This window comes from Macaca nemestrina, chromosome X (genome assembly GCF_043159975.1).
Source record: "Macaca nemestrina isolate mMacNem1 chromosome X, mMacNem.hap1, whole genome shotgun sequence".
In the NCBI taxonomy this organism is placed as follows: Eukaryota; Metazoa; Chordata; class Mammalia; order Primates; family Cercopithecidae; genus Macaca; species Macaca nemestrina.
Genome location: NC_092145.1, coordinates 23210232 through 23236715, shown reverse-complemented (window position 1 = coordinate 23236715; position 26484 = coordinate 23210232). Strand labels below are relative to the sequence as shown.

Sequence of the window (26484 nt, the reverse complement as noted above, 5' to 3'; positions counted from 1 at the left end):
CCTTAGACATAAAACAGTGAAAAAAGTAATGCTTTTTCTGATAATTCCAGGTTATCATTAGAAAGAAGCTTTAGTAATGCCTTGAAGGATATATTGGGCACTTTGTTAAACGGCCCCAAATGCCTGTGTGTTTGGTGTCTTCATTTCCACTTTTTACAGTTTGTCTGTCTTCTTCCTCACTGGCAGCTATTTATTGGCCATGACTTCACTATGCCTCTGCCTCTATTAATTCCCCCACAAACACACTGATTAAATTTCTGTGGTTTGTAAAGTCACATTCAATCAAATAAACTGTAGCAAACAATTGCTCTGTGTAAGGTATTGAATCAAGAGTCTTTAAGATTTGGGTCTTAAAATATAAATGACATGAGCACTTGAGTGTTCTTAGAGAGGGCCTTGGGAGGTTCCCTATGAGTATGTTTTAAATGCTTTAGGGCCTGGCCTTCATGAGATCTACAGCGTCTGTTAGAAGCTGAGGTCTGGAAGTAGTATGCCATTTCTTTATGGGATACAGCTCTTCTCTCAGAAGTCTAGCTGATGTTTAGGAAGCAATCAGGGAAAAAGTGTTCAGCAAAAGGCTGTGAATGTCACAAAGCACCAATGGCCTGGTCGGTGAGGCAGGGGGCCAACCTCATAGTAAACCATGAGCCAGGAATGACACTCAAAATGTTAAACAATTCTTATAGCATGGTCACAGGCCAATCAAGACTGAAGGTGTTCTGCCAAGTGTTGCCATTTTTGTTGCTGAATCATGGGGGGTTGTCAGGAAGTGAGCATTGGAAAGGGTACTGTAGGCAGTGTCTATTTACCAACCAGTAAGGAAATATTTCAATAAATATTCAATACTATATGGCCATACACATGCAGACTATTACACTGTTACTTTGTGCTGGGTGCTTGCTAATGCACACCACACATTCAGATCCCTTGACATTATATGCACAACGTGAAGGTATATACAAGAGCTTAGTTGGACTTGAGTCAATGAACAAGAGGGAGGATTAGATTTTCCAGGAAGCCAACTAGGAGAAAGCGTAGTTTGCATGCCTAGAGAGAGACACAACCTTCCTTAAGTCTAAAATACAACTAAAAGGCATGCCAATAATTAGGAAATACAAGGAAAGTGGTTATTGCCGTTTCTGTTTATTTATCTTAGTTAAAAGCTCTAGAGAATTAGTCACTGAACACATTAAAATTTCTAGAGATAATTACAGCAGGTTAGAAAGACTATTTGTTGTTAAGTTTATAAACCCAACTTACCTTCTTGTGCATTTTATTTAAGGGAAGTTCTGATTAAAAATTAATAATGATCATACATATAAGAACTATCATTAACTCATTTTCTTATTGGTGCTGAGGAAACTTCCTTGTGGATACAACAGTAATATTTTTACATTTAACAGCAATATATTTACATTTAATGGCAAAGATAAAATTGTGATCTAAATACAATGAGACATTGTTAACAACTTGATCCTAAAAGGTTAAAAGTGCAAAGTGAATCTCCTGTAAACCCTAGACTAAGTCACACATAGTATAGCATCATGTCCCAACAGGCTTCTGTTTTTCTGTGCCAAACTAGCTCCATCACTCCTTTATGCCATTTTCAATGTTTATACTTGTGCTTAATCCTGAAAATGACTATATATCATCACTGTACTGTAAATAATAAATATGAAGCAATATTGAAAGATGAAAAGTTATTAGTAACCTGCATCTGCACTAAGGCAAAAACAATAATCTCAATGTTAATTTGTTATTCTAAATTACTTTGTATGTGTCCATTTTTGACCAAGCAGAACTCCCAAACCCTGCCAAAAACATTTATCAGCAAGACAGACTGCAAGTCACCACTAAATTTTGGTCCCTAGACAGCATACTGGCCAATGATGCTACTGGCTGACTAAAAAAAAAAATGCCCTTGTAAATCACAAGACTGGCAAACAGAATGACATCAATGCAGTCAAGAAGTATAAATCCAACCCTGTTTATGCTTTATTTCCTGTGGATTTGTAACTATGCATCAAACATTTTAAAAGCACTGATCCTTTGGCATGAAATAATGTGTGAGTTATAGAGATTTTATCAAGCTAACTGATAGGAGATAGGCATGTGACATTATAAAACTCTGTGGCCATGCAAAAGGAGCAGAAAGGAATGTCAACCGTGACCTCTTATTTTCAAGTACAGATACCAGAAAATCTAGTTGGCCTTTGGTGTGAGAACCTCAAAAACTATAGGTCCTTGTAAAAGGAACATTCAATTTCCAATGACTTGAATATCATTTAATGGTGAGTGTGTATAATTTATGAAGAACAGACTAATAAAACATGGCAATTCAACATGGTTGAATTGAAAATATAACAACAGAAAATATGCACGGGTTTTCCACGTGCAAGGCACTAATTTTAGCATACTCATATATATTAATTCATTTACTGCTCATAACTATCCTGTAAGGCAGGTTCCATTATTGTACCCATTTCACACATGAGGAAACTGAGACACAGAGAGGCTAAGTAACTTGGTTCAAGATTACACAGCAGATGAGTGGAAGAGCTAGGATCAAATTCAGGCATGTTCCAAAACGCTTACTGTCAATCACTACTCTGTACTGTCTCTAATGGGCACAAAAGCATACAAACATAATCTAAAATTTATACATATTTCTTACCAGAGATTTTGGCCCATTAAAAATCCAAGTACTTTCTATAAAATAATAAAGATTACTTGAAGTTCTATTATGATATGGTATCATTTCTGGAGGTGCCAAGTAATGTTAACAGCTCTATTTAAGTTTTATTTACAAACTATGTAATTATACTGTATAGATTTGATGTCAAAATATATGGGTATTTGGTAGATTAGAAAAATGCAGCTTAATTTCACTGTGTTAGTAAAAAGTGAGCATCTTATGTGCAAAAATCACAAGCATTCTTATACACCAGTAACAGACAAACAGAGAGCCAAATCATGAATGAACTTCCATTCACAATCGCTTCAAAGAGAATAAAATACCTAGGAATCCAACTTACAAGGGATGTAAAGGACCTCTTCAAGGAGAACTACAAACCACTGCTCAGTGAAATAAAAGAGGACATAAACAAATGGAAGAACATACCATGCTCATGGATAGGAAGAATCAATATCGTGAAAATGGCCATACTGCCCAAGGTAATTTATAGATTCAATGCCATCCCCATCAAGCTACCAATGAGTTTCTTCACAGAATTGGAAAAAACTGCTTTAAAGTTCATATGGAACCAAAAAAGAGCCCGCATCTCCAAGACAATCCTAAGTCAAAAGAACAAAGCTGGAGGCATCACGCTACCTGACTTCAAACTATACTACAAGGCTACAGTAACCAAAACAGCATGGTACTGGTACCAAAACAGAGATATAGACCAATGGAACAGAACAGAGTCCTCAGAAATAATACCACACATCTACAGCCATCTGATCTTTGATAAACCTGAGAAAAACAAGAAATGGGGAAAGGATTCCCTATTTAATAAATGGTGCTGGGAAAATTGGCTAGCCATAAGTAGAAAGCTGAAACTGGATCCTTTCCTTACTCCTTATATGAAAATTAATTCAAGATGGATTAGAGACTTAAATGTTAGACCTAATACCATCAAAACCCTAGAAGAAAACCTAGGTAATACCATTCAGGACATAGGCATGGGCAAAGACTTCATGTCTAAAACACCAAAAGCAATGGCAACAAAAGCCAAAATTGACAAATGGGATCTCATTAAACTAAAGAGCTTCTGCACAGCAAAAGAAACTACCATCAGAGTGAACAGGCAACCTACAGAATGGGAGAAAATTTTTGCAATCTACTCATCAGACAAAGGGCTAATATCCAGAACCTACAAAGAACTCAAACAAATTTACAAGAAAAAAACAAACAACCCCATCAAAAAGTGGGCAAAGGATATGAACAGACATTTCTCAAAAGAAGACATGCATACAGCCAACAGACACATGAAAAAATGCTCATCATCACTGGCCATCAGAGAAATGCAAATCAAAACCACAATGAGATACCATCTCACACCAGTTAGAATGGCGATCATTAAAAAGTCAGGAGACAACAGGTGCTGGAGAGGATGTGGAGAAATAGGAACACTTTTACACTGTTGGTGGGATTGTAAACTAGTTCAACCATTATGGAAAACAGTATGGTGATTCCTCAAGGATCTAGAACTAGAAGTACCATATGACCCAGCCATCCCATTACTGGGTATATACCCAAAGGATTATAAATCATGCTGCTATGAAGACACATGCACACGTATGTTTATTGCGGCACTATTCACAATAGCAAAGACTTGGAATCAACCCAAATGTCCATCAGTGACAGACTGGATTAAGAAAATGTGGCACATATACACCATGGAATACTATGCAGCCATAAAAAAGGATGAGTTTGTGTCGTTTGTAGGGACATGGATGCAGCTGGAAACCATCATTCTCAGCAAACTATCGCAAGAACAGAAAACCAAACACCGCATGTTCTCACTCATAGGTGGGAACTGAACAATGAGATCACTTGGACTCGGGAAGGGGAACATCACACACCGGGGCCTATCACGGGGAGAGGTGAGGGGGGAGGGATTGCATTGGGAGTTATACCTGATGTAAATGACGAGTTGATGGGTGCTGACGAGTTGATGGGTGCAGCACACCAACATGGCACAAGTATACATATGTAACAAACCTGCACGTTATGCACATGTACCCTAGAACTTAAAGTATAATTTAAAAAAAAAAAAGTGAGCATCTTGTTATTGGATGTGTTCAAATATAGAGAAGAATACCATGGATGGGGTATGCATATCAGATAAGTGAATGAACTAGATCCAGACACAGAACTATACTCAGGGTTTCAGCATCCCCATCAAACATGTCTGCCCATCTCCACCTCAACATTTGTCACACTGTAGTGTAACTGCTGCTTAGCTGCCTGGCTGACTGTGAGCTCCTTGAGGACACATCTTCATCTCCAGTGTCTGGCTCAATACTACATATAAATAAGTCATCAATAAGTACATGCTAAACCAATGGAAGTCATGAGCATCTGTCATATGGAAGACACTGTGCTAGATGTTGGGAAGGCAATGATTTGGTCCACATGTAAGGCAGCATGGCCAAGTGCTCAGTAAATAGTGGGACCAAAAAGGAAGGCATCTGTAAGAACAGAGATAGCTGATGTGGGTCTTCAGGTAAGAAATCAACTGTTCCCATAAAGATCAAAGAATAAGTGGAATCCAAAGCTATTCCAATCCATTGCTCTCTTTAAAAATAGATCAACAATCCCCTCAATTTAGCTATTGATTAAATTTGTAATTCTAAAATGAGAATAATATAACATATCATATTTAAGTCAGTACAATTCTTAATAACAGCTTTATTGCAATATAATTCACATACCATAAAATTCACCCTTTGAAAAAGTATTAATTCAGTGATTTTTAGTATTTTTTACTAATATCTGCAACCATCACTATAGTAAATTTTGTAACACTTTTACTCCCCCACCAGAGAAACTCCATTTCCCTTAGGCTGTACTCCCACCCCTTCTTCCCTAAGCAGCCACTAACACTAATCTGCTTTCTTGTCCCTGAATTTGCCTTTTCTGGACATTTCATATAAATTGAATCATATCATATGCAGCCTTTTGTGTCTGCCTTTTTTCATTTAATACAATGTTTTTAAGGTTCATCTACATTGCAGCATGTATTCCATTCCTTTCTATTCCTGAATATTATTCCATTGTATGGGTATGCCACATTTAGCTTACCTGTCCATTAGTTGATAGACATTTGGGCTATTTCCACTTTTTGGCTATTGTGACTGAATCAGTACAATTTTAAAACAACATGACTAGGCTAAAGAAGGACATCTAAGGCAATAAAGGTAATGGTGCTTTGTGAGACTCAATTTATAGAAAAATGTCTAAGTCCCTTACATTAACACTAAAATTAATTTACTTACACGATCAGAGTTATATCCTCAGCACCTAGAAACACGGCTGACTCATAGTATGTGCTCAATAAAGTATGTTGAATGAATAACAAATGCAAAATCAAAAAAAAAAACCACAAAAACAAAAAAACTGAAAGTGGGATGAAAAGGAGAGGGAAATAGGAAAGTCCTAGGGAGTCAAATATCAGGGAAAAATCAAGCTGTAATTTCAAAAATGCTATAGATACTTCTAAGCATTTAACAGTTTACATTAAAGTCTCCTAAATGAAACATTCCTAGAAAAATGTCAAGAACTACCTCTATTACATAATAGTAAATCCCACCATAATACAACTTTTAAAAGTCTGAAACATTTAGGCTTGCTATTACTGAAAATATTGTGCCGAACAGTCTTATTCTGCACAAATGTATTATTAATCAAATGATGCTTTCCCCCTTCCACTTCTAACAGTTTATAATTCTATAATTAGAATTATAATGAATGAATTGTAATGTCTGTCCCATCTGGTGGTTCCAGCTGTTTACTTCATTCAAGCAGCACTATCTTTATCCAGTGCCCAATCCTAGGTGGCTAATACACTGTGGAAGAGACAAGCAGCAAACTCAAGTTCCCAATCAAACCTTTTTTTATATTTCCACAATATAACCACGGGGATTATAGGCATAGACCAATGTTAGAGCATTAAGTTCAAGTTTTTGACGCTACTGTTTACTAGCAGAATGTCTTTGGGCGTGCTGCTTCCTCTCTCTGAGTCCCATGTTCCCCATCTGTAAAAAGGAGATAAATAAGAACACCAAATTCACAGGGTTGCTGTGAGGATTAGATGAGATAACATGTGCAAAGTGCTTGCCACAGAGACTAGCACAGAGTAAGTAGCTGTTACTATTAGAAAAAAGTACAAAATTACATCACTACTTCCCACCACTTCTTAATATGATATCAATATTCCTTTTATTTTCCTTTTTTCTCCCTAGTGGATAATTCTACAGTTAGACCCACTCTGAAACTAAAAACTGGCTATCAGTTAATATTACATTAAAATAAAAAGATATGATTAAATGATTTATTTTAGGTCAGTTATTACATGGGAAAACACAATTGAAAAACTTTCACAACTGCTACACATCTATAATATAACTGGGCCAGGTGCAGTGGCTCATGCCTGTAATCCCAACACTTTGGGAGGCTGAGGCAGAAGGATCGCTTGAGCCCAGGAGTTCAAGACCAGCCTGGTCAACACAGCAGACCCTGTCTATTAAAAAAGTTATTTTTAATTAGCCAAGCGTGGTGGCACATGCCTCTGGTGCCAGCTACTCAAGAGGCTGAGGTGGGAGGATTGCTTGAGCCCAGGAGTTTGAGGCTACAGTGAGCTCTGATGATTGTGCCACTGGTACTGCAGCCTGGGCCACAGAGTGAGACCCCCTTTTTGTAAAATAAAAATACAATGTAACTGCAAGCTACTACATAACTGTAGTTTCAATATAAGTTAAAGCTGTTCCTATGTTTATTTCTGTGTGTACATGCTGCAGGAGGGAAGGGAATATATTTAGCACTTAGGATGCCCTGTTATAAAGTCATAAAACATATGTAGTCTGTAAATATACTTTGAAAATAAAAAGAAGACTTGCTATCTAATATATTTTGTTAGTGAAGCAATTTTCCAAGAGTATAAGTATAGTGATTTCCTGGGCTAAGACTGCTTTGGGAGGATGCCAGCATTGATATGCTATAGAAGGTCAACTGCAGACGTCACACACAACTGGTATATTGAACTTTTCTCCATGTGTTTTGTAGATTTGCTGTTTTCATGTGAAATTGTGTGGGCTTATTGACTAGAGTCAGATAAATTAGCCCCCTTCCCCTTTGTGCCAACTGCTCTACACATGTAAGGGCACAATTTTCAATTTGAGTATTGGAAGAATCAAATTCATGCCAAGAAAAGAGGATACAAAAGTTTGGATGTCAATGTGGATATTTAGGAACATTGATGCTGTACCAGGAACTGGGGCTAAGGGACTAAATGTGAGCTTGCACTTTCAGACAAAAGGGAGTTCTGATGATGTACAGACACAAGAGAAATTGACTGGAATTTGAATTGGAAGAAGTGAATACCTCTCAAAGATCACAAGTCCTTCAAACTAGGCTTCTCTATCTTTGAATAAGGCAAGGTACTTAGCATCCTAAAGTAAATGTTTCTCTCTCTCAACTAAAATGCAGCCCGGCAGAGATGGAGGCAAAAGCTTTTCACTGAAAAGTCATTTTAAGACACTTTAAGAGGGATATGTTTGGAAATACTCTCTCATCACTCACTTCTGTCTTCCTTGCTGGATTTTTTCCACTTAAAGCTCAACAAACAAGTCGTCATTTCTTTGGTATTTACTGCAGTATTAATCATACAGACACATACCCCTCAAAAGATAACATAGTAAAGACTTTTGGGGAAAATGCATCTTTTCTATAGGTTTCCCATTTTAATTCTTTTAATTTCATTGTGTAAAATGTGTTTAAAAATATTATTTTACAGAGGAAAAGGATTCTAAGAATGTTGATTATTGATACTATCCAAATCCGAAAAGGATCTGCTTGCAAATTGAATTTCTTTACTGAATCCAGTAAATAATCATCATAATACTAAACTAGAGAGCAGACCCTGAAAGAGAGACTAAGATTCCTATGAGGTGTAGCTAATTGGTAACACAGAACATGGACTTTGAGGGGATATCACACTAAATTAATTAGTTCAGAGATGCACTGAGTTCACAACTTGATTACAAGGGTTGTCTGATTCCCTCAAAACAATAGCCTTAATTTAAACCAACCATATAAACTTGCCTTCCTTTGCAATCCTTCCAATTATCAAGCAAACAGTTGCAAATCGTTGATCACAGGCTTAATAAGCTCATTCATGCTATTATTTCAGAATTTAAACCTGCTGAATATTTTTACTTCAACAAAGTAAAACTATATCCTCCATAATCTAAATGTAAAGCCATTTGACTTGCTTCTCTATATAGGATACTACAAAATATATTTTCCCCAGTATAAAATGATAAAAAAATTTATACTAGAAACCATAAACAAAATTAAAAGCAAAATTCCTGTATTCATTTTAGAAATGCATTTAATAAACATTTTTCTCTAGCATTAGGGAAAGCTTTTAATCTAAAGTCTTGTTGATTTTGTGCAATGTGTTCTCTTGGCTTGAAGATGCCATTAATCTACTTTGATTCCTATAGAAAGAGTATTCTTAAATTCTTATCAACAAGTAATATTTGCACAGTAACTTGAAATGCAGCATTAAAAGCCAAAAGCTGAAATTTAAAAGAATAAACACATGCACACACACACACACACACAAACTCATATGTATACATATGTTTACATATATTTTTAGGAATATAGCCTTAATGCAATTTAATTCTCAGAATGTGGTGTTTGTTTCAACCTCAATTCTCAGGCATTCCACCTAATATATCTTTTTTATCCTAGAACATGTGGCAAAATAAACACAGTTTTGAAAATGCTGGTTTAGATCATTAGTATCTCTACAATATAACTTCAAAGATTTAAGTTTTTCAATGTATTTGCATTGAAAATTTGCCACGTTTTCCGCTTCAGAGCAAAAAGAAATCTGCAGAACCTCAGAGCAGCATCACCTTTTGTTTGACTAGAATCAACCTAGACATTAAATTCAAAGCTTAAGGTAGAGATATTTTCTACCAATAATTCATAAGCTTCTAAGAAAAGAGGAAATAAATATATTCTTCTAGATGGGAGAATAGGGATGGTGATTAAAATGAGGGAAATTGAACCAGACCTGAGATTTTTTTAATTATTATTACAAGTTGAAATATAAAATCTATGAAAAACTGAAATTGTCAGATATAACATAAGGGAAGTAATGTCTATGGTAAATTTCCAAATTTATGAAAGACACTGAATCCTAGTGTAAAGGCAAATCATAGAGTAAAAATATATCCTCTATAGTTATATTTGAATTCTCATTTTTATAGATTTCCCCAACCCTCTCTTTCATTTTCATTGAGCATGTGCTGTAAAAAAATGTCAGTCACATTTTCACTATTTCAGTAGCACTGTCTTGCCTCTGAAGCCATTTAAAAATAATCCTATCTGTTATTTTGGCTGAATTCCACTGTCTTTCCCCCTCCTCCTTTTTTGTTTTTGGTTATACCTATCCCAGTTATTTTATGACAACCCTAATCCTCTACCTTAAAGGCAAAAAGAATAAAGAGTACCCAAAATTCAGGCTCACCAGAGTTCTGCATGAATTACTTGATCAGACTGCACAATTAATACTGTGCATATTAACAGAGATGTTGGGCAAGTAGGGTAGCCATTCAGAACATATTCCATGCTTGACAGACATTTTCAATATTCTCTTCTGCTTCCTTCTCATCAGCCAGTAAGCACATCTAAGTCGTCTCTATCCTAATAACAAAACCCTTCCTTCCCTTGATGCAATTTCCTTTTTAAGTTCCAACATATCTCATCCTTCATCATCATATATCTGAAAAAAAGTCATCATTACCACTTTCACTTTCCAACTTTTCATTTACTCCTCAACCCACTGGAAACCAGCTTCTTGGCTCTCAAAAATCACCAACAACCTTTTCAATGCCAAAACCAGTGGCCTCAACTTACATAATTCCTGCGGTATTTGTTGATTGCTCACTTCTTCTAGACTTTCTTTGCCCTTTGCTTCTATAACAAAAAAATTCTCTGGTGTTGCTCAACTTGGGTTGCCCTGGCCACTCCTAGGGGTGAGGGATTAACTTCCAACATCTTGCCCTGTTATTTTCTCTGCATTCTAGACTTAATCCAATGTTATTCTAGATTTTTCTACATGGCTTTCACTAGCACTTAACTCCACATCATTTCACACTCCTGACCCCTCACTCTTCATCCACCTCTCAAGCCTCTTCCTCTGTTTCTCCTATCCTACTGTAGTACCATCCATCAAATACTGAAAGCAGCCTTTTGTTACATCAAGATGGGTAACAGATTAGTGTTGGCTTGATTTATAATGAAATAAATATCTTCATGGATGGAAGAGGCAGACCATGGGCCATTAGATGGTCCCCAAATGATGAAGCAAGACAGAGAAGAAATGATTGTGTGTTGGGGGGGGGTGTTTTATATAAAAAGTGAACAGGGTCTTGAGGATGCAATTTTTAGCCTGATATCTACTAGATGCCAAAGACAGTATTTGCCTGGCTAGAACCAATTGTATTTCATAACTTAAAAAAACTGTCATAACAAAATGAAAGTACCTAGCAGAGCATCTGGCACACAGTAATTGTTCAATAAATGTCAGTTGACTCTGAATAAACACCTATTACAGGACGTTTTTATTGGGTGTGAAAATGGGGGTTCAAATTTTATTCCTAAATATAAACTCCTGCCTACAGATACTAACATTGATTTAAAAGTATAATACATTCCTGGAGGTGAAGGTGGTTGTAAACACTGTTTCTCCTGCCACCCAAGTGCTACAAGAGCCAATGTCAAACTGCCTGGGCCTGCCAGCATAAGGAAGTATCAAGGGAAGTCTCAGGCCTCTAACATCTTACATAGTTAAATTCTATACCATTATTCGCACCACGCCAATCAGAAAGGGACCCTTAACAGCACAGAAGCCATAGATTTTTACTGTATTTTCTGACTTCATATTTCTTAAGTCTTTCCTGCTCTAGAAAGCAAAAAGCATAAACTCTCAGAAGTCTGGATGAGTGCTTCACAAGAGTCTCCTTATAGGAATCCAAGGAAACCCTACTTATTTTCACTTAAAAAACCTTCCATTTCAAGGGGGTTTTATTTTCTTCTGTTTTAATGATTATTCAACATGAGGAATAATATGAGCCAGGACTCCTCTCCTGGATCCGAGATGATCAAGTTTATTTTTCAACATGATTATATTTATTTTTATTTTTTTTAAAATGTTGTGAGTACATAGAAGGTGTATATATTTTGTTTTCCTTATGTCCAAATCATTGCAGGCTTCCTGAGAGTGTTAATGGTTGCAATTCTTGGGAACAAGGGGTTTCCCTCACTTACTAGTTTAGGGAAAACTCTGCTAACAGCAATATAGCATTTCAACCTTCTTTTGGATTTGATGAAAATGAGGAATGTGGTATAAGGAATTCCCCAAACAAAATGTTAGGAAACCGTGCAGCTCTTTCTCTCCTTCCTTCCTCCTCCTCCATTCTACAAGAAAGTTTGCCTTGACAGTCTCATTGCCTACTGAAGGAAATTTCCGCTCACAATAAACAAAACAAACTCACCTGTCAAAGGTCTTGAGTTCCGTGTATACCTTAAAGTTTCAAATGTAATATTACATAACACGTCATAATATTTCCCAGACAGCCTGATGAAAGTTAGAATGCTGCATGAAATGAATGATAAGTTGGTGTTTAGTTGGCTTGAGCACTCCCTCCACAGAGCTTTTGCTTATCACTATTAATTTGTCAAGCATCCCATAACAAAAAATCCCAAAAGGCTAACGTGAAAAAGGTAGCTGACACCCAAAACAAAGGCTAATTTTGTTTGCCTAAAACAATCAACTACACGCTTGTTACAGCTGAAAATCCTGAATAACTCACACTCAAACCCCCCACACCTTCTTGAACTGACTCTATACTACTCTATAAATGTTTACAGTGAAATAGATGCTTATAGGCAAAGGTATCCTATAATCCCCCAAAATATGTATTACTGCTTTCTAAAAAACTTTAACATCAGAATAAGGAAGAATTAAAACTTTTAACTCCCAGGATCAGAGAGTGTATGCAGTTTCATCCTTCAACATTTTTTAGTTTTTATCGTCATAAACAGAAAAATGTATATAACGGGTTTTGTTGGTGATGATGTAACCTTTTATTATGGTCCTTAATTTGTTTTACATCTCATGTCATAAACTGATTGCTAATTACACAATCAGAAGATGTGTAAATCTTTTCCTATTCTTAATATTTAAATGTACTATATCTGAGGAGGGAGATACAAACTCACAATGACAAAGAGTTTAGTCACTAACTCATAAAAAGCTGACATTATATTCTCAGAGCAGTAACTTCAGTTTAACATTTAAATATCTATAAAGCCTTATTGCATGTCAGGTCGCAAAGCTGAGGAAGCAACAGTGCTTTAAGGCTCTGAAGGTTGTCCACAGGAAGAGACCTTTGGGAAATGAATTTAGTATGTCCCAGGCAGAAAGAGATTTAATGACAACAGGAGGGAACTGCAGGAGAGGTGAGGGTGAAGACAAACTCCTCATGATCCTACTGGAGATGCAATAGTACCCTCAGAAGGCAATATTTTCCTCCCCCTGACAATTATTTAATTCTAAGGAATATGCAAATTGGCCAGACTTCTAAGGATGATTCCATTCTCCTAATGGGTTGCATTCAGTAGTTAATCTCCTATCTGTTCATGTGAGTACATCTTATTTTTTCCTACTACTAAGCTCAATACTCATTAGTACAAAAAAAGTGATAGGAAGAGTATGTGGCTATTTTCTTCTTTATTTCTGTAATCACTCCCATTAATATTTTAGGTATATTTAACAGACTTTCAGCTTATGCCTCATCTACAATTTTAAAATTCATTTTAAAATGTGCCTTTGTTCACTGCAGAAAAAATATACATCAGCAGTTTTTTTTCCAGCACAAACATTTATATTTATTTATGAATCAGCTTGTTTTGTTCTTGCAAATACATTCTCTCTTGCTGTGCCCATTTTTGGTTTATGAAAATCAAAAACAATTTTTGAGCCCTTTAACTTATATTTAACTCAGTAAAATGAGCTGGAGTTTCTTCCAACATTTAAAATTTTTTGATAATTATTTTGCCATTCGAAGCACCTCACACCCAATTGTCCCAAGATTTTTAGTTGTCATTTTGTTGTTGTTGTTGTTAAACATCCTTTTTTGGCTTTTGTTCCCAGATAGTTTTATTTTCAGTGTCCTAATGTTCTGGCAATACCACTTAGTAAATACATAATATATAAAGTTTCTGCCTTCAGGATTGCAAAATACCTTGGACATTAAATCTTATAGCACATCTATAGCAATATTTTACTGTTCAGTTTGAAAAGCAGACACATAACTATCAGGGTACTGAACCAACAGCACTAGGTATGTTATCACCAAAGCCCTCAGCATCCCTTGACCATCTTCCCGTCAGAAAAAAAGAGGAAAAATATTTCTGACACAGAAATAAGATCCACTAAAATACTGACTTTTAAACCTTTCTGATAGCAACAAATAGTAAGAAACACACTTTACATCCTAACTCAGTAATATGTGCATGAATTTGAAATAAGTCTCCCCCAAAATATCTAATCTTACTACATGACACATGTTGATATTTTCTTACTGTCTATTTAATGCAATTCTGTTTAATAGAAATGCTAGTCACAACCTACTAAATGGATTTCATTATGCATTAATGAGTTGTTGCCTACCACTTGAAAACTACAATGATAGAATAAATAGGCTTTTCTAATACCACAAGGTAATGCTGTTGGCTCCAAATACAGTAGAGTAAACCTATATTAATTTTGACACCACTACTTCAGATTGTGATAACTGAACCTGAATCAGCTTGAAATATATATTTTAGATTACCTATAAAAAAAGGTTTTGCTAAACAAAATAATAAAGTCCAGGCCGGGCATGGTGGTTCACGCCTGTAATCCTAGCACTTTGGGAGGCCAAAGCAGGCAGGTCACCTGAGGCAGGAGTTCAAGACCAGCCTGGCCAACATGGTGAAACCCAATCTCTACTAAAAATACAAAAATTATCCTGGTATGTGGCGGGTGCCCATAATCCCAGCTACTTGGGAGGCTGAGGCAGGAGAATTGCTTGAACCTAGGAGGCAGAGGTTGCAGTGAGCTGAGATTGTACTACTGCATTCTAACCTGGGTGAAAGAGTGAGACTCCAACTCCAAAAATAAAAAATACATACATACATACATACATACATACATGCAGCTGTTTTGCTAATTATAAATGTGTGTAAATATTCAGGCCAATCTACTTAAAAAAACTTTATTTGTTCTTAGTCCAAACTAGTTTCTAAATCAAATACTGTCTTTGAGTTTTCAAAATTTTAGTGTATCTTAACATTCAAACTCAAAAATGTTCAAAAATTAAAATCATGTTTTGAAATATATATATTTTCATTTATCAGCCACTTTTTTGTTTATAAATCTGCTCTGGGCATCATCTAATAACAACAGTAATGAGTATACGGTTTATTTGTGGAACATTTTAAACTTCAGAAAACCCTTTCACTTTTGTGTACTGGTAATGACCAGCAATCCCTGGAATACTAAATATTTAAAAAGCATGTAATGACATTTGCCAGACTCAAAAATGAAACTTAATATTTGGTTTGTTCTGCATGTAACAGATTACTCAATCCCATGAAGAAATGCAGGTGTCTGGCCATCAATGATTGCCTCTATTTCAGAGATTCAGCCCACCCCTGCCATCCCCCCACCAAATTTGGAAGATATGAAAGAAATTTAAATTTCAAGGTAAAGGACCAAACCAAGTCGTGGAGTCGGAGGAGTTGTGGGGGTGGGGGGAGGCCGGTCACATAGCCTCCTTTATATGGAGGTACCTACCAAAGAACTCAGAACAGATGTTTGTCTTTTATAAACATTTAACTTTTTGGCAAAGTGAAGGCTTAGGAAGCTAAGGGAGTGAAGGGCAGGCCAGGAAGTCAGGGATTCCTGGATGTGAACCCAGCCTCGATCTTACTCTGTTTTTGCTCTAAATCAATGCCAAACTCTTCACACCTCAGCTGCTTTATAGCAGGCAAGAATTATACCGAGGACAAAACTGTTTCCTGGAAATGTCATGGGTTACATGATCACTATTACAGCTCTCAATGGTACTTCCACAAAAGGCAAAGCACTCTTCATGTATATTATTTACCTTCATTATATTAGGAGATCAAAGTAAAATAGCTGTAACCTGCTAGACTGACCTTGAAAACAAACCGTTCTTTCCATTCCTTTCCAAGTTTTTGTCCACTTTACTAATGATCAGTTATTCAACCAATTAGGAAACTCAATCATGTGATCTTAAAGGTTTTTCAAGTACCTGTAACAGCTCTGAGTTAAGAATTATCTGGCAGACGTTAATGGCAAGTTCAGGGCCTTCAACTTTATTTGGCCAGTCTCTATTGGACCATCTACCTATAGGAAATGCCCTCCCATCGAAGGCCCAATTTGGCAACCTATGGGAAATAAGTAGTTCGTCCCTGTTAGGAAAAGCAGCTCCATTCTCCAAATGGATGAAGAGGCACCACATCCATACCCAGCTCTGCCCATGGTGCTCTGGGCTCTTCAAAGGGCAGAATGTGGTTTCACTTTCTCCCCACTACTTCATGAGAAAAGCAGCCTGGTCGCTTCCTGGCATTTAATGAATGGTCCTCTCTCCGTGGATTTGGACTGTTGGTCCTTCCAACCAGTCATTAGCTGGCAGGAAATGCCCTCCTCAGCAATCACTATTGTGTAAATAAAGCCATAAACTTTCGAAGGCCCATGCAATCCCAGACCACAAAGCTGCACGTGTGGGGGGGGGGGGGGGAGGGACCTTGATTGTAAAAGCACTGCCTTCCAAATTAAACTCAAACCACATGATACAGTTCATAAAATATACAAAACATGCAGCCCAGTGACAGATTTATTGTGGCCTTACAGAATAAAGAAAAAAAAAAAACTCTATATGGAAAACACAGCTACTTTTGACTCAAATAGCCCCCAAACAGGAAGTTAAAAGCAAATCAGCCAGCTGTGGCCTCACTAACTTATGAAGGAGCCCAGTGCAACCAGCATTTCCTGTCATTGCTTGTCACCGTTTCTGAGCGCCTCTGTCTGAACTGTTTTCTTAGATGGCTAAAAATATTACAGAGATTTCTTTGGGGATAGACACCAGGCAACAAGGAGGCCTATTATAGGATCTAGGCTTGAAAGTGAAAAATGTAACTTTTCTCCAAAAAACATTCACTTAACACAGGTTACAGATTCAGTCACTTGAACCACTGCATTATAATGAATATTGGAATAAAAGCCCATATTTGTAAAAGCATTTAAAATCAGATCTTAGGTTGCCTGTTTCCTGTTAATTTAGGATAAATATTCAGAACCACAATTTTCATATGCCTGATTAGTAAGTGACAGAGCTGGAAACTACTATATCCCAGAAAACTAGCTTCTTAGAGGTTTCTCTCATCATCATCATCATCATCATCCCACAAAATTACTTGTGCAAGTTCAAAGTATGTGCATGTATGAGAGTTCTCTAAATCAAATCACATTTTAGATCCTTTTATGATGATGTGATGATGATGATGATCACACTCTTCACAAAATACGGAGGCAGTCTCGTCTTTTTTTCAGCACTGTGAAATGCCAAGCCTTAGGACACGTCTTTCTAGCCTATCAACTTTTCGATCACAAAAGAGCTTTGGAGGGGGAGTTTCGGTAACAAAGCAAAAGCATTCTGCCCTGGTATTGTTGCTGCACTGAATCTCAGTGTATATAAATGAATTCCCCAGCAAAACCAGGTTATTAAACATGGAGAAGAGGGGCAACTTGCAAGTCAGTCAGAAGTCCCACCAAAACATGGATGAACCTGGAGGACATCATGTTACATGAAATAAACCAGGCACAGAAATACAAATACTGCATGTTCTCACTCATATATAGAAGCTGAAAGAGTTGATCTCATAGAAGCAGTGAGTAAAACATTGGTAACTAGAGCCTGGGAAGGGTGGGGGTGGGGGAATATCCAAAGGCTGGTTAATGGACACAAAACTATAGCTACATAGGAGGAATAAACTGTAGTGTTTTATAGCACTGTGGGGTGACAATAACAACAATTTAGTTTATGTTTTCAAATAGCTAGAAGAGAGGATTTTGAAAGTTCCCAACACAAAGAAATGACAAATGTTTGAGGCGATGGATACGCTAAATACCGATTTGATCATTACACATTGTATGCATGTATTGAAATATCACACTCTACCCCATAAATATTACAATTATTAAGTGTCAATTTAAAATATACATATAAATTTGTAAAAAGAACTCCCAGACCCTCCCTCTGGTCAATCCACAGGTTTTAGCCCTTCCTCCTCATTTAGATGGGTGACACTGATTTTCAATTCATCTTCTATGGTGAGTGGGACATACCCTGAACTGAAGTTTAGAGGCGGACATAAAGCCCTTCACTGCTCATACTGGTCTCCTCCCTGGTTCTGATGTCATGATGACTAAATGGCGTGATGACCATCTACCTAAGGTCTTGAATTCACAAATTGCCTCAGATGCAGATGTTTAACACTATCTCCAGTTCAAGTTATGTATTTTGACCCTATATTTTCATTTGCATTACAATGTTAATTTAACAAATGTAAACATATAAAGTACATCACAAAAAAGTCCCGCCAAAATCCAAGGTCTTTCTCAAAAAAGGGCCTCCCTTGGGGAGCCTGTCAATCTGAGTCTGGCCTTGACCCTGACTTCAGAAAGCCAAAAGAATGCATATTGACACAGCCTCTGTCTGCAGCTGAGGCCGCTGCTATAGGCATTCATGAAACATATCAGATTACACAGGCATGGTACCCCAGTCCCTCCCTAATTATTTTATTTGGAAGTCCTTAAAGATAAAATGTAACTCTATAACATGTACTATGTTTCACTTCATGTATCTGGGTGAGCTAATAAGGTTTCTCTTCATGTCCAATTGCTTGGGGGAAAATGCTGACATAAAGGAGTTGGGAGTTTAAAATTTTCTCAAAATCACTTCTGAAAGAAATGCCCCCATTCTTTCTTCGGGATCCTCATGGATCACAGACAGCAAACAATTTTTAAAATATCAATGTACCCTTTAACAAAACAGCACCCCCAACTGGGCCATTATCAAGCGCCTACTTTTCAGAGGACGAATACAAACTCTTCACTTGGGTACTGAGGTTAAATGTGATCCCCCACCTCTGTGCCATGGGTCTTGTTGAATTTGTCATTACATATTTTAAATGGAATTCAGAAAAACCAGTGTATAGTATATAAATCCAACCTTAAAGCAACCACCTTAATATTATATATTGTGACAATCTCATTTTCCCTATTGGTAAATTAAGTAAGGAATTATTTCATGAGATATATGTCCAGTTAATATTCTACAGCGTGCTTTTGTTTTGTGTTGTTTTGCTTTCCCGCGTAGAAGCTGAGTACTACAAAACAAAAGGTGAAATGCTAGCTGTCTGGCTCTTTCACTCTCTCATTTTGCTAATAGACCACCCCTCCCACACCACTCTCCAACACAACCTGTTGTTTGGTTACTTTGTACTGCCACATAAGGAGAAACTGCAAGCGCTGAACCTAAAGACTGATTATCCTCTGGGCACAAAAGATGATTGTGGTGGATCTGAAATGACAGCTCTTGTCTCTTCTACTGTGTGGACTTTGCTTTCTGGACACAATAAAAAGAGGCACTATTCATACCTGTATCTTGGTAAGTAAAAACCTATGCAAATCCAGTCTCTAAATGGGCAATCAACATCTGACTGAAAATGAGACAGCTCCCAGTGTCCTTTTTGGATTTTGTCTGTAACTTCATCACTTCCTAAACTATACATGATGGGAGGCATCAGGGTCACAGTATTTCTGATTTTTTTTTCTTATTTTTAATCTGGTGAAACAGTTAAAAAACTGTTTCTATGTAAACATTTCTTTGTAATGAAGACTGATGTCCCTGGGATGTGGGGGAGGTATTCTAAATGCAACTACAGGTGAAAGAAAAGTAGCAGCTGGCTTTCAGGCCAGTCCTCAAGGTCTCAGCCCTAAACCTGCATTGCTTGCATCTCCCTGGACTTGAGTTGCTACTGTGGCCTCTAACAGAACAGTCATTCAATCTAGTGTTCAGTCTGCTTATTGGTGTTGATTTTTCTTTTGTCAATAAAAAACAGAAATAATGCTATAAGGAAGAATGTTCATAACATGCAAAAACAAGTTAGAAAGATTAATCTAGTCTTTCATTTATTTAACAAACTTTTACTGAGAACCTACCATTTACCAGGCGTTAGGGATATGAGGTAAAAAGACCCAATAACCTCTGCTTAATGAATAGTTACTGGTACATTCAAGGAAACCTGAGTAAGCCTGAAGGAACCTTTCCCAATTTTCCACACCAGTTGAAGGCAATGCCAAGAAGCTCAGGATTCAAAGAATCCAATGTGGACAATTTTAAGCTAATTTGAATGATCCTAAATTGAAAACAAAATCCAGCCAACTATCAGACTCCAGGATGCTCCCATGGCTTAAAGAGATCAAATGACCTCTAGTCTCTACTGCCAACCCCCTGCATTTCTGTCCAGGTTGCCTTTTCTCAATGGGAGGCCCTTTCTTTCTAAGCCCTTCAAGTTCACTCACCGAGCACAAAACAAACTCCTGCCTCAAATCAGAAAACAAATCATTTCTTTTCCTCATGAGCCAACTTAATGTTGATGCAAGTAAAACTTGAGAGTCAACATAATATTTCAGGAAGCATGTCAAGTTGAGTCCTATGCTTGGGCTTCTAGAAAATCACCATACACATACAAAGGGAGAACACACACACACACACACACACACACACACACACACACATATTTAAATCAAGCCTCCTTTTATTCTTGCTTCCTCTTGAGTTCTGAGCAAAACATCTTTTTTTTTTTTTTTTTTTTCTGAAAGTTAACTGCCTGGAGTTGAACATTCAGAGCCCTGGCTCTTTTCCTGAGCCTCAGAAAGACACCACTATATCAAATATTTATTATAGTTTACAGTGAACCTTTTTTCTTTCATTCTTAGAATTGAAGGAATGCTGTAAAAATAGGTATTTTCTGTAATCTTCCAGTGAGAAAGCAATGCACATCTGTATACACTGTTTTGAACTGGCCACTAATTTGCACACTCACGTACGTGTTTGTGTGCCCAGGCAATTTGGAAGTCCTGTTATTTCTCAAATAAAAATGGTAAGGTCCTACTTCTCAGATTGTATTGTTTTCCCCATCAATCTTTTATAAACAATGTCACTCAATCTAATACCAAGCAGATCTAAACGATGAGTTAATAATGCATTTTTACTAGAATGATCTGAAAAAAAATATTTTGTTAACCCTTTCAGGTCATGTGGATGTTATTAATATCCAATAAGACAACTGATACCTTATTTATCCTAATTCTCAAAGTTGCCTTTCCAACACTGTCATTTGGCTATCTTGAGGCAATAGATAACCATTTAGAAAGAACAGAATGTCATGGAACCATCTGGTATCCTTAAGACCTAAAAGCCCACATTATTAAAGATCTAATTGCTTTCTTTCAGTCATAATTTATGTTTGTTTACTGATTGTTTAATTGACAGTTAAACAACTTGCTCCCAGACACAGTTTCTTCTCTTTCAGGAAAAGTGTCCATCTCATTTTAGCTGAGGCTCGGGTTTCTTTCTATATTTGAAGTGAGAGCTGTATCTCTCCTAGAGAAAGGCAGAAAAATCCCACAAACACAACTTCTGATTTCCATTTTCTTGATATCACATACATTTGAATGAGGAAAAATCCATCTGTTCTGCCTAGTAGACAATGTCATAAGAAAACTCAACAGCATAGAAGAACCTTGATGAAGTAAAGGTGAGTGTAGCCTTCATGCTCTTACAGACACTTGATAGTGTTAACATGGCAATGACCATTGTCTAACTTTAATTACAGGATGAAATTACTTGTTAAAAATGTACTATAACTTATGTACTGTCAGCTATGCTCCAATCTGTTTAGAAGCCTATCAGGCAACATTATTTATTTGAAAACAGAAAAAGTCTGCCACCTTCCTGAATTTATTGTACTATAAGCAGAATAAAAGTAAAATGTTATCAATAGAAATCTTCATCATTTTAGAGCTTCTCACACCATTCCCTCCCCTCCTCCCTCACACATAAAGGCAGCTGGGTGGAGAACAAAACTGTACTAAACTATACTGTCAACATCTGCACAACAGTCAAGAGACTGTCACTGTTCCAGCATGTGTGGTACTATACAGTCACTCAAAAGACAAAACCTTCTTTATTCCCAAGCTGCTGTGATTACTGGGAAGTATCACAGTGAAGCTGGAGAGATAATAATACACCTACTGGTCAAAAGCATGAAGCATGCAAGTGCCTGGAAGTACAATGAGAGGCAAGAGAACCCTTTAGAAGCAAATACAATACAGACAACTAGGGGAATGTACATTCTAATCTTCTTTGAATGTTTAGGTTCTTGTAAGTGCACAAAAATGTCCTTCCGTTTAAATTAAAAGCTGTACCCAAAATCCATTCCACTGTGAGTTTATAAGCTATTCATTTTTCTTTTTAATGTAACATTTATTAAGCACCTAGTTTGTGCAAAGCATTATTTAGGTAGAGGGTAGCTGCAAGAGAATACCAAAGGTACTTTGCCACCAGCTCATAATCATAAAAAGCAGCTGTTGTGAAATGCCTGAAGTGGACAGTTGAGGAAAAAAAGGTACTTTATAATAGTCCTGGGAGTCATTACAATTGCTTAAAGTAGCAAAGGAAATTAGAGAAATGAAGTAGCTCTTGGAAGTAGAGCGAAACATGCAGTCACCACCTCTAGCCCAGCACTATATCAATTATCTCTCAAAACATTTTTTTTTTAACAAACTCTTTCACTTACGTTTTCATATAAGGTCTCCAATCTCATCACTGTAAGAGGCAGCAGAGTGTTAACTGGCAAAATTTCCTCCTAATTTCTCTGACACCAGTTTAGCTTATCTATTCTAGCCTCAAGGTTTAGTATTTTCACTTTTTTTTTTTTTTTTTAAGGATGCATTTGGTCCGAAGTCTTTTAGCAGCAAGGCAGCACATCCGGAAGCAAACAGTACTGAACTGGGAGAAGTTGCTTTTTCTCATCCTCCCTTTACCAAAATGCAAGGGTTTATTGCTCTACCTGCAGGAACTCTCATTCTAGACATGAAGCAATGAATTGCCCCATATTCTTCTCTCAAGAATACTATGAAAAATTGCTGAAAATTTGTTGTACAGTAAATTCCATTGTAAACAGTTTGACTGTTTCTAGGTAGACTACAGCACCTGGGCAGAAAACTGCACCATGCTTTAATAAGTGCAAAATAATATTTTTCTCCCTTTCCACACACTTGCTAAATTTAGTAGCAGAGTGTCTGCCAACCAAGTAGTTTCTACCTGCTTTGGGAGAAGTAAGAAGTGAACAGAGATAGAATATTATCAGCTAAGCTGTGGGCAGAAGCCCATTTTAGGTTATATTTGAAGAAGTGTTGGTAAATATGAAAACATCCCCCAAAAGTATCGCACATTAGAAAGAAGTTAAAAATTACTTGAAAAAGTAGTTATTCAGGACTAGATTTTCATGGGCCAAGGAGAAAATGAGAATATAATCAGGAAAAATCCAAGGTGTCTGATAAGCCTCATTGTCTATTTACCTTTCATTGGAGGGGGAAACAAAACAAAACAAAATTCAGATAAATTGTATCAAGCAAGGATGTTTAGTCATTCCCACATACCAACAATGTCTCCCAAACATTATATCGGTAATCACCCAAACGTTTATTCACTAAAGCAGGGAGTCTGCTTAATAAAAATGTACCAATCATTTCAAAATTAAATCTTGCAAGTTTTGTTTTAATTGATTCTTTCCCATGAAGTCTACCCACGAAGACGGAGAGGCTGTGGGGATCCCAGCTCAATTTACCAACGATGTAAGAACATCTAGGAGAAAATAACTCTTTTAAAACATATTACTTGAATTAGAGCCACAATCAATTTTTCTGTTTTATCTCTCATCTAGCTAGCTAGCTAGCTATCTAAGAGTGCTCAGAAAAACACACAGTAGGTCTATTACCCTAATTACGAAACTACAACAATGAATCACTTAAATGTCAACTTTCATTACTTGTCTGGGTTTAATTTCGTTTTCTTACCATAAAAGCTTATTGTGTGAGTGTTAAAAACTAAAGTTCCCTTTTTAATAGTCTCCTAAAATCTACTCTCATGCCCTTCAAACCCCAGTAGTAAAAGCGAGCTGCCCAAATGTGTTGACTCAGGGCAGGAAGAGACAAGGTTCTGCAAGGAAGCTGTGGCACTGCTCACGATATCGCGTGAAAATGGGGAAATTAGTTGTTAAAAAGCATTTGCTGATGATATGCCATGTAAGAAGTTCCTTTAAATTAAAAAGATAGAAGAAAGCAGAAAAAAAAGAAAGAAGGAAGGAAGGGGAGGAAGAGAAGAGGAGGAGGAAGAAGAAACAGGAGGAAAGGAGGAGGAAAATGGTCAAAGCTCTAAAATCGCAACAAAGTTGCAGGATGACTTTTCCTTCTATTTGCTATTTTGTAAAATGAAGTGTAAAAGGCATTATTTCCTCGGAGTCCTAGGAAAGCAGCCTCGCTTACAAATCCCAGTTCATCTCCAGCCTTACCTTATGCTGCTAGCGCAAACCCAGAGGCTAAGGGGCCCTGCTCTCAGCGGCAGCAGCAGGGGCAGCGGCAGCGACAGCGGCACATGCCATCTGTTAGCGGCAGAAGCAAAAGCAGCGCTGCGCTAGGTGGCCCCGGTGCCGGGAGAGCCTTTAGCAGGGGTGCATACTGAATGCCGCCATTTTAAAGCGAGGTTCCTGAAATCATTAGATATAAGCAAATTAAAGCCCGCCCCACCTCCAGAACTTAAGGGCTGGGACTCGCAACTCGGCTCCAAGTCGGCCGCTCTGGGGTATAAAATGTCAAGTCTACAGACACACGCACGCGGACTCTCGGACGGAGGCGACGGATCCCCCTCTCCCTTCTGCCCCCTTGACCCTTTGGTGCTTTTTGCAAGACTCCTTTCGATTCCAGGGGCCAGAATACTTTCTTTTCTGGGCTCCTCGGGGCCCCTTCCCGGGGCCGGCCGGCGGGCTGTTGGGGGAGGGGACGAGGCCACGGACTGGCCCTCCCCGCTCCTCCCAGGCTCTTGGTTCAGTCCGCTCGGAGCACACCTCGTAGAGCCCCAGCTCCCTCGCGGAGGCCGGGCGTGGGGCTCCCGCCCGGGCTCGCAGCCACCATAGCAACCCGGTCCCAACCCCGCCCGGCCTTTGCCAAAGGCGTGCCCTCCTCCCGGGCCAGTGCCCTTCGCCGGACGCCAGACGTCCCCTCGCGCAGCCCCGCCGATCCCGGGCAGCCCGGGCCAGGGCCGCAGCTCCGTGCGTCCAGCTCCCGACACACGCGGCACGCGGAGGGAAACGGCGCCGGCGAGGGGCTTTAGGCGCCAAAACGGAAACTCCCGCGAAACTCCGCCGGCCAGCGGAGCCGCGCGCGGGCATCCGGAGCGCCGGACTCGGAAGCGGCGCACGCGGCCGCCCGGCCACGCCCCGCCCGGCCAGGTAGCGCGGCGCGCCCCGCGTCACCAGTGCTGCCGCCAAACTCACCTGGCTCCGCGCGCCGCTGTGGGACAGACGGGAATTTGGCCACGGGCCGCCCGGGCTCCCGCGCCCACCCCGGACTCTCTGGCCTCCGCCTCCCTCTCGCTGCTCCCAAAGAGCGCCAAAAAGTCGCGCTCCGGCTCACGCTCGGAGTGCGGGCACTTTCTTCCTGTAGGGCGCTGTTTCGTCGCGAAATATATTCTTTGTGTGGTTCGCTCACTCGTGCCTGGTTCTCCGAGAGCGCAGCGCGGGCTTTATTCTCAGGGGGTGTGGCGCCTCGCCCCCAAACCCGGCAGCCCAGCCCCCGCTGCACAGACCCTTTGTCATTTCATTAGGAAGGGAAAGGGGGACAAATCATAACGCTCAGATTTTACAAAAGCGAAAACAAACGGAGCAGGCACACATCCCCAGAGGCGGGGGTGGGGTGGGGGTGCAAAGTTTCTGGCGCTTCAGGAACTGAAGTACCAGTGAGAAAGGCAGGGTGGTTCACAGCGGGACGCTCATAGACACTTCCCAGACAGGTGAGAGGCGAAATGGGTCCTTTCAAAATTGATCTTAGTCGATAAATATGTCCACTCACTACAGGCTAAATAAATACATTCATACTCACCAGCTGCCTTCTTGGGGGTTTTATCTTTCATAAATGCCCCAATCCTTTATTTCCCTCTAAGAATTTCAGGCAGGGAAATGCTGATCAGTGCAATCTGTTCCCCTTCTTCCACGGAGTTTGCAGGAAAAGAGGAACCCTGAGGTAAGGTTCCAGATACTTTGGAAAATGGACAAAGCAAATGCAGTTTTATATCTTGATTAAAAAGTGTGCATCTGCACAGGGAAATTACAAGTTTCGATTTAATGCAAGTGTAATAGGAGCACCAGCTGTCTCGTAATTGGAGCCCCACAATAATAAATGCGTGCTTTTATTTAATTTTACGAAGACAATTGTAGTTGATAACGCACACATATGCAGGATCGTCAGTGACAAGCTCATAGCAATT

The 26484-nt window shown here is 38.6% G+C and overlaps 1 protein-coding gene across 8 annotated transcripts in view; it reads right to left on the bottom strand.

Moving 5' to 3' along the window:
- Positions 1–25658, bottom strand: part of LOC105481429 (muscleblind like splicing regulator 3) — a 122514-nt gene extending 96856 nt beyond the window's left edge. For 2 of the 8 annotated variants that reach the window (XM_011741032.3, XM_011741033.3), the window contains exon 1: positions 24515–24712. Coding sequence is in view for 1 of the 8 variants with exons in the window: in XM_071088648.1 (XP_070944749.1) it covers positions 22739–22765 (27 nt within the window). In the remaining 7 variants the exon portion in view is untranslated. Of the gene's footprint in view, positions 1–22738; positions 24473–24514; positions 24713–25495 lie in introns of those variants that run through there. The other 6 variants (XM_011741031.3, XM_011741045.2, XM_011741029.3 and 3 more) reach the window with 6 other exon arrangements.
- Positions 25659–26484: the final 826 nt, after the last annotated feature.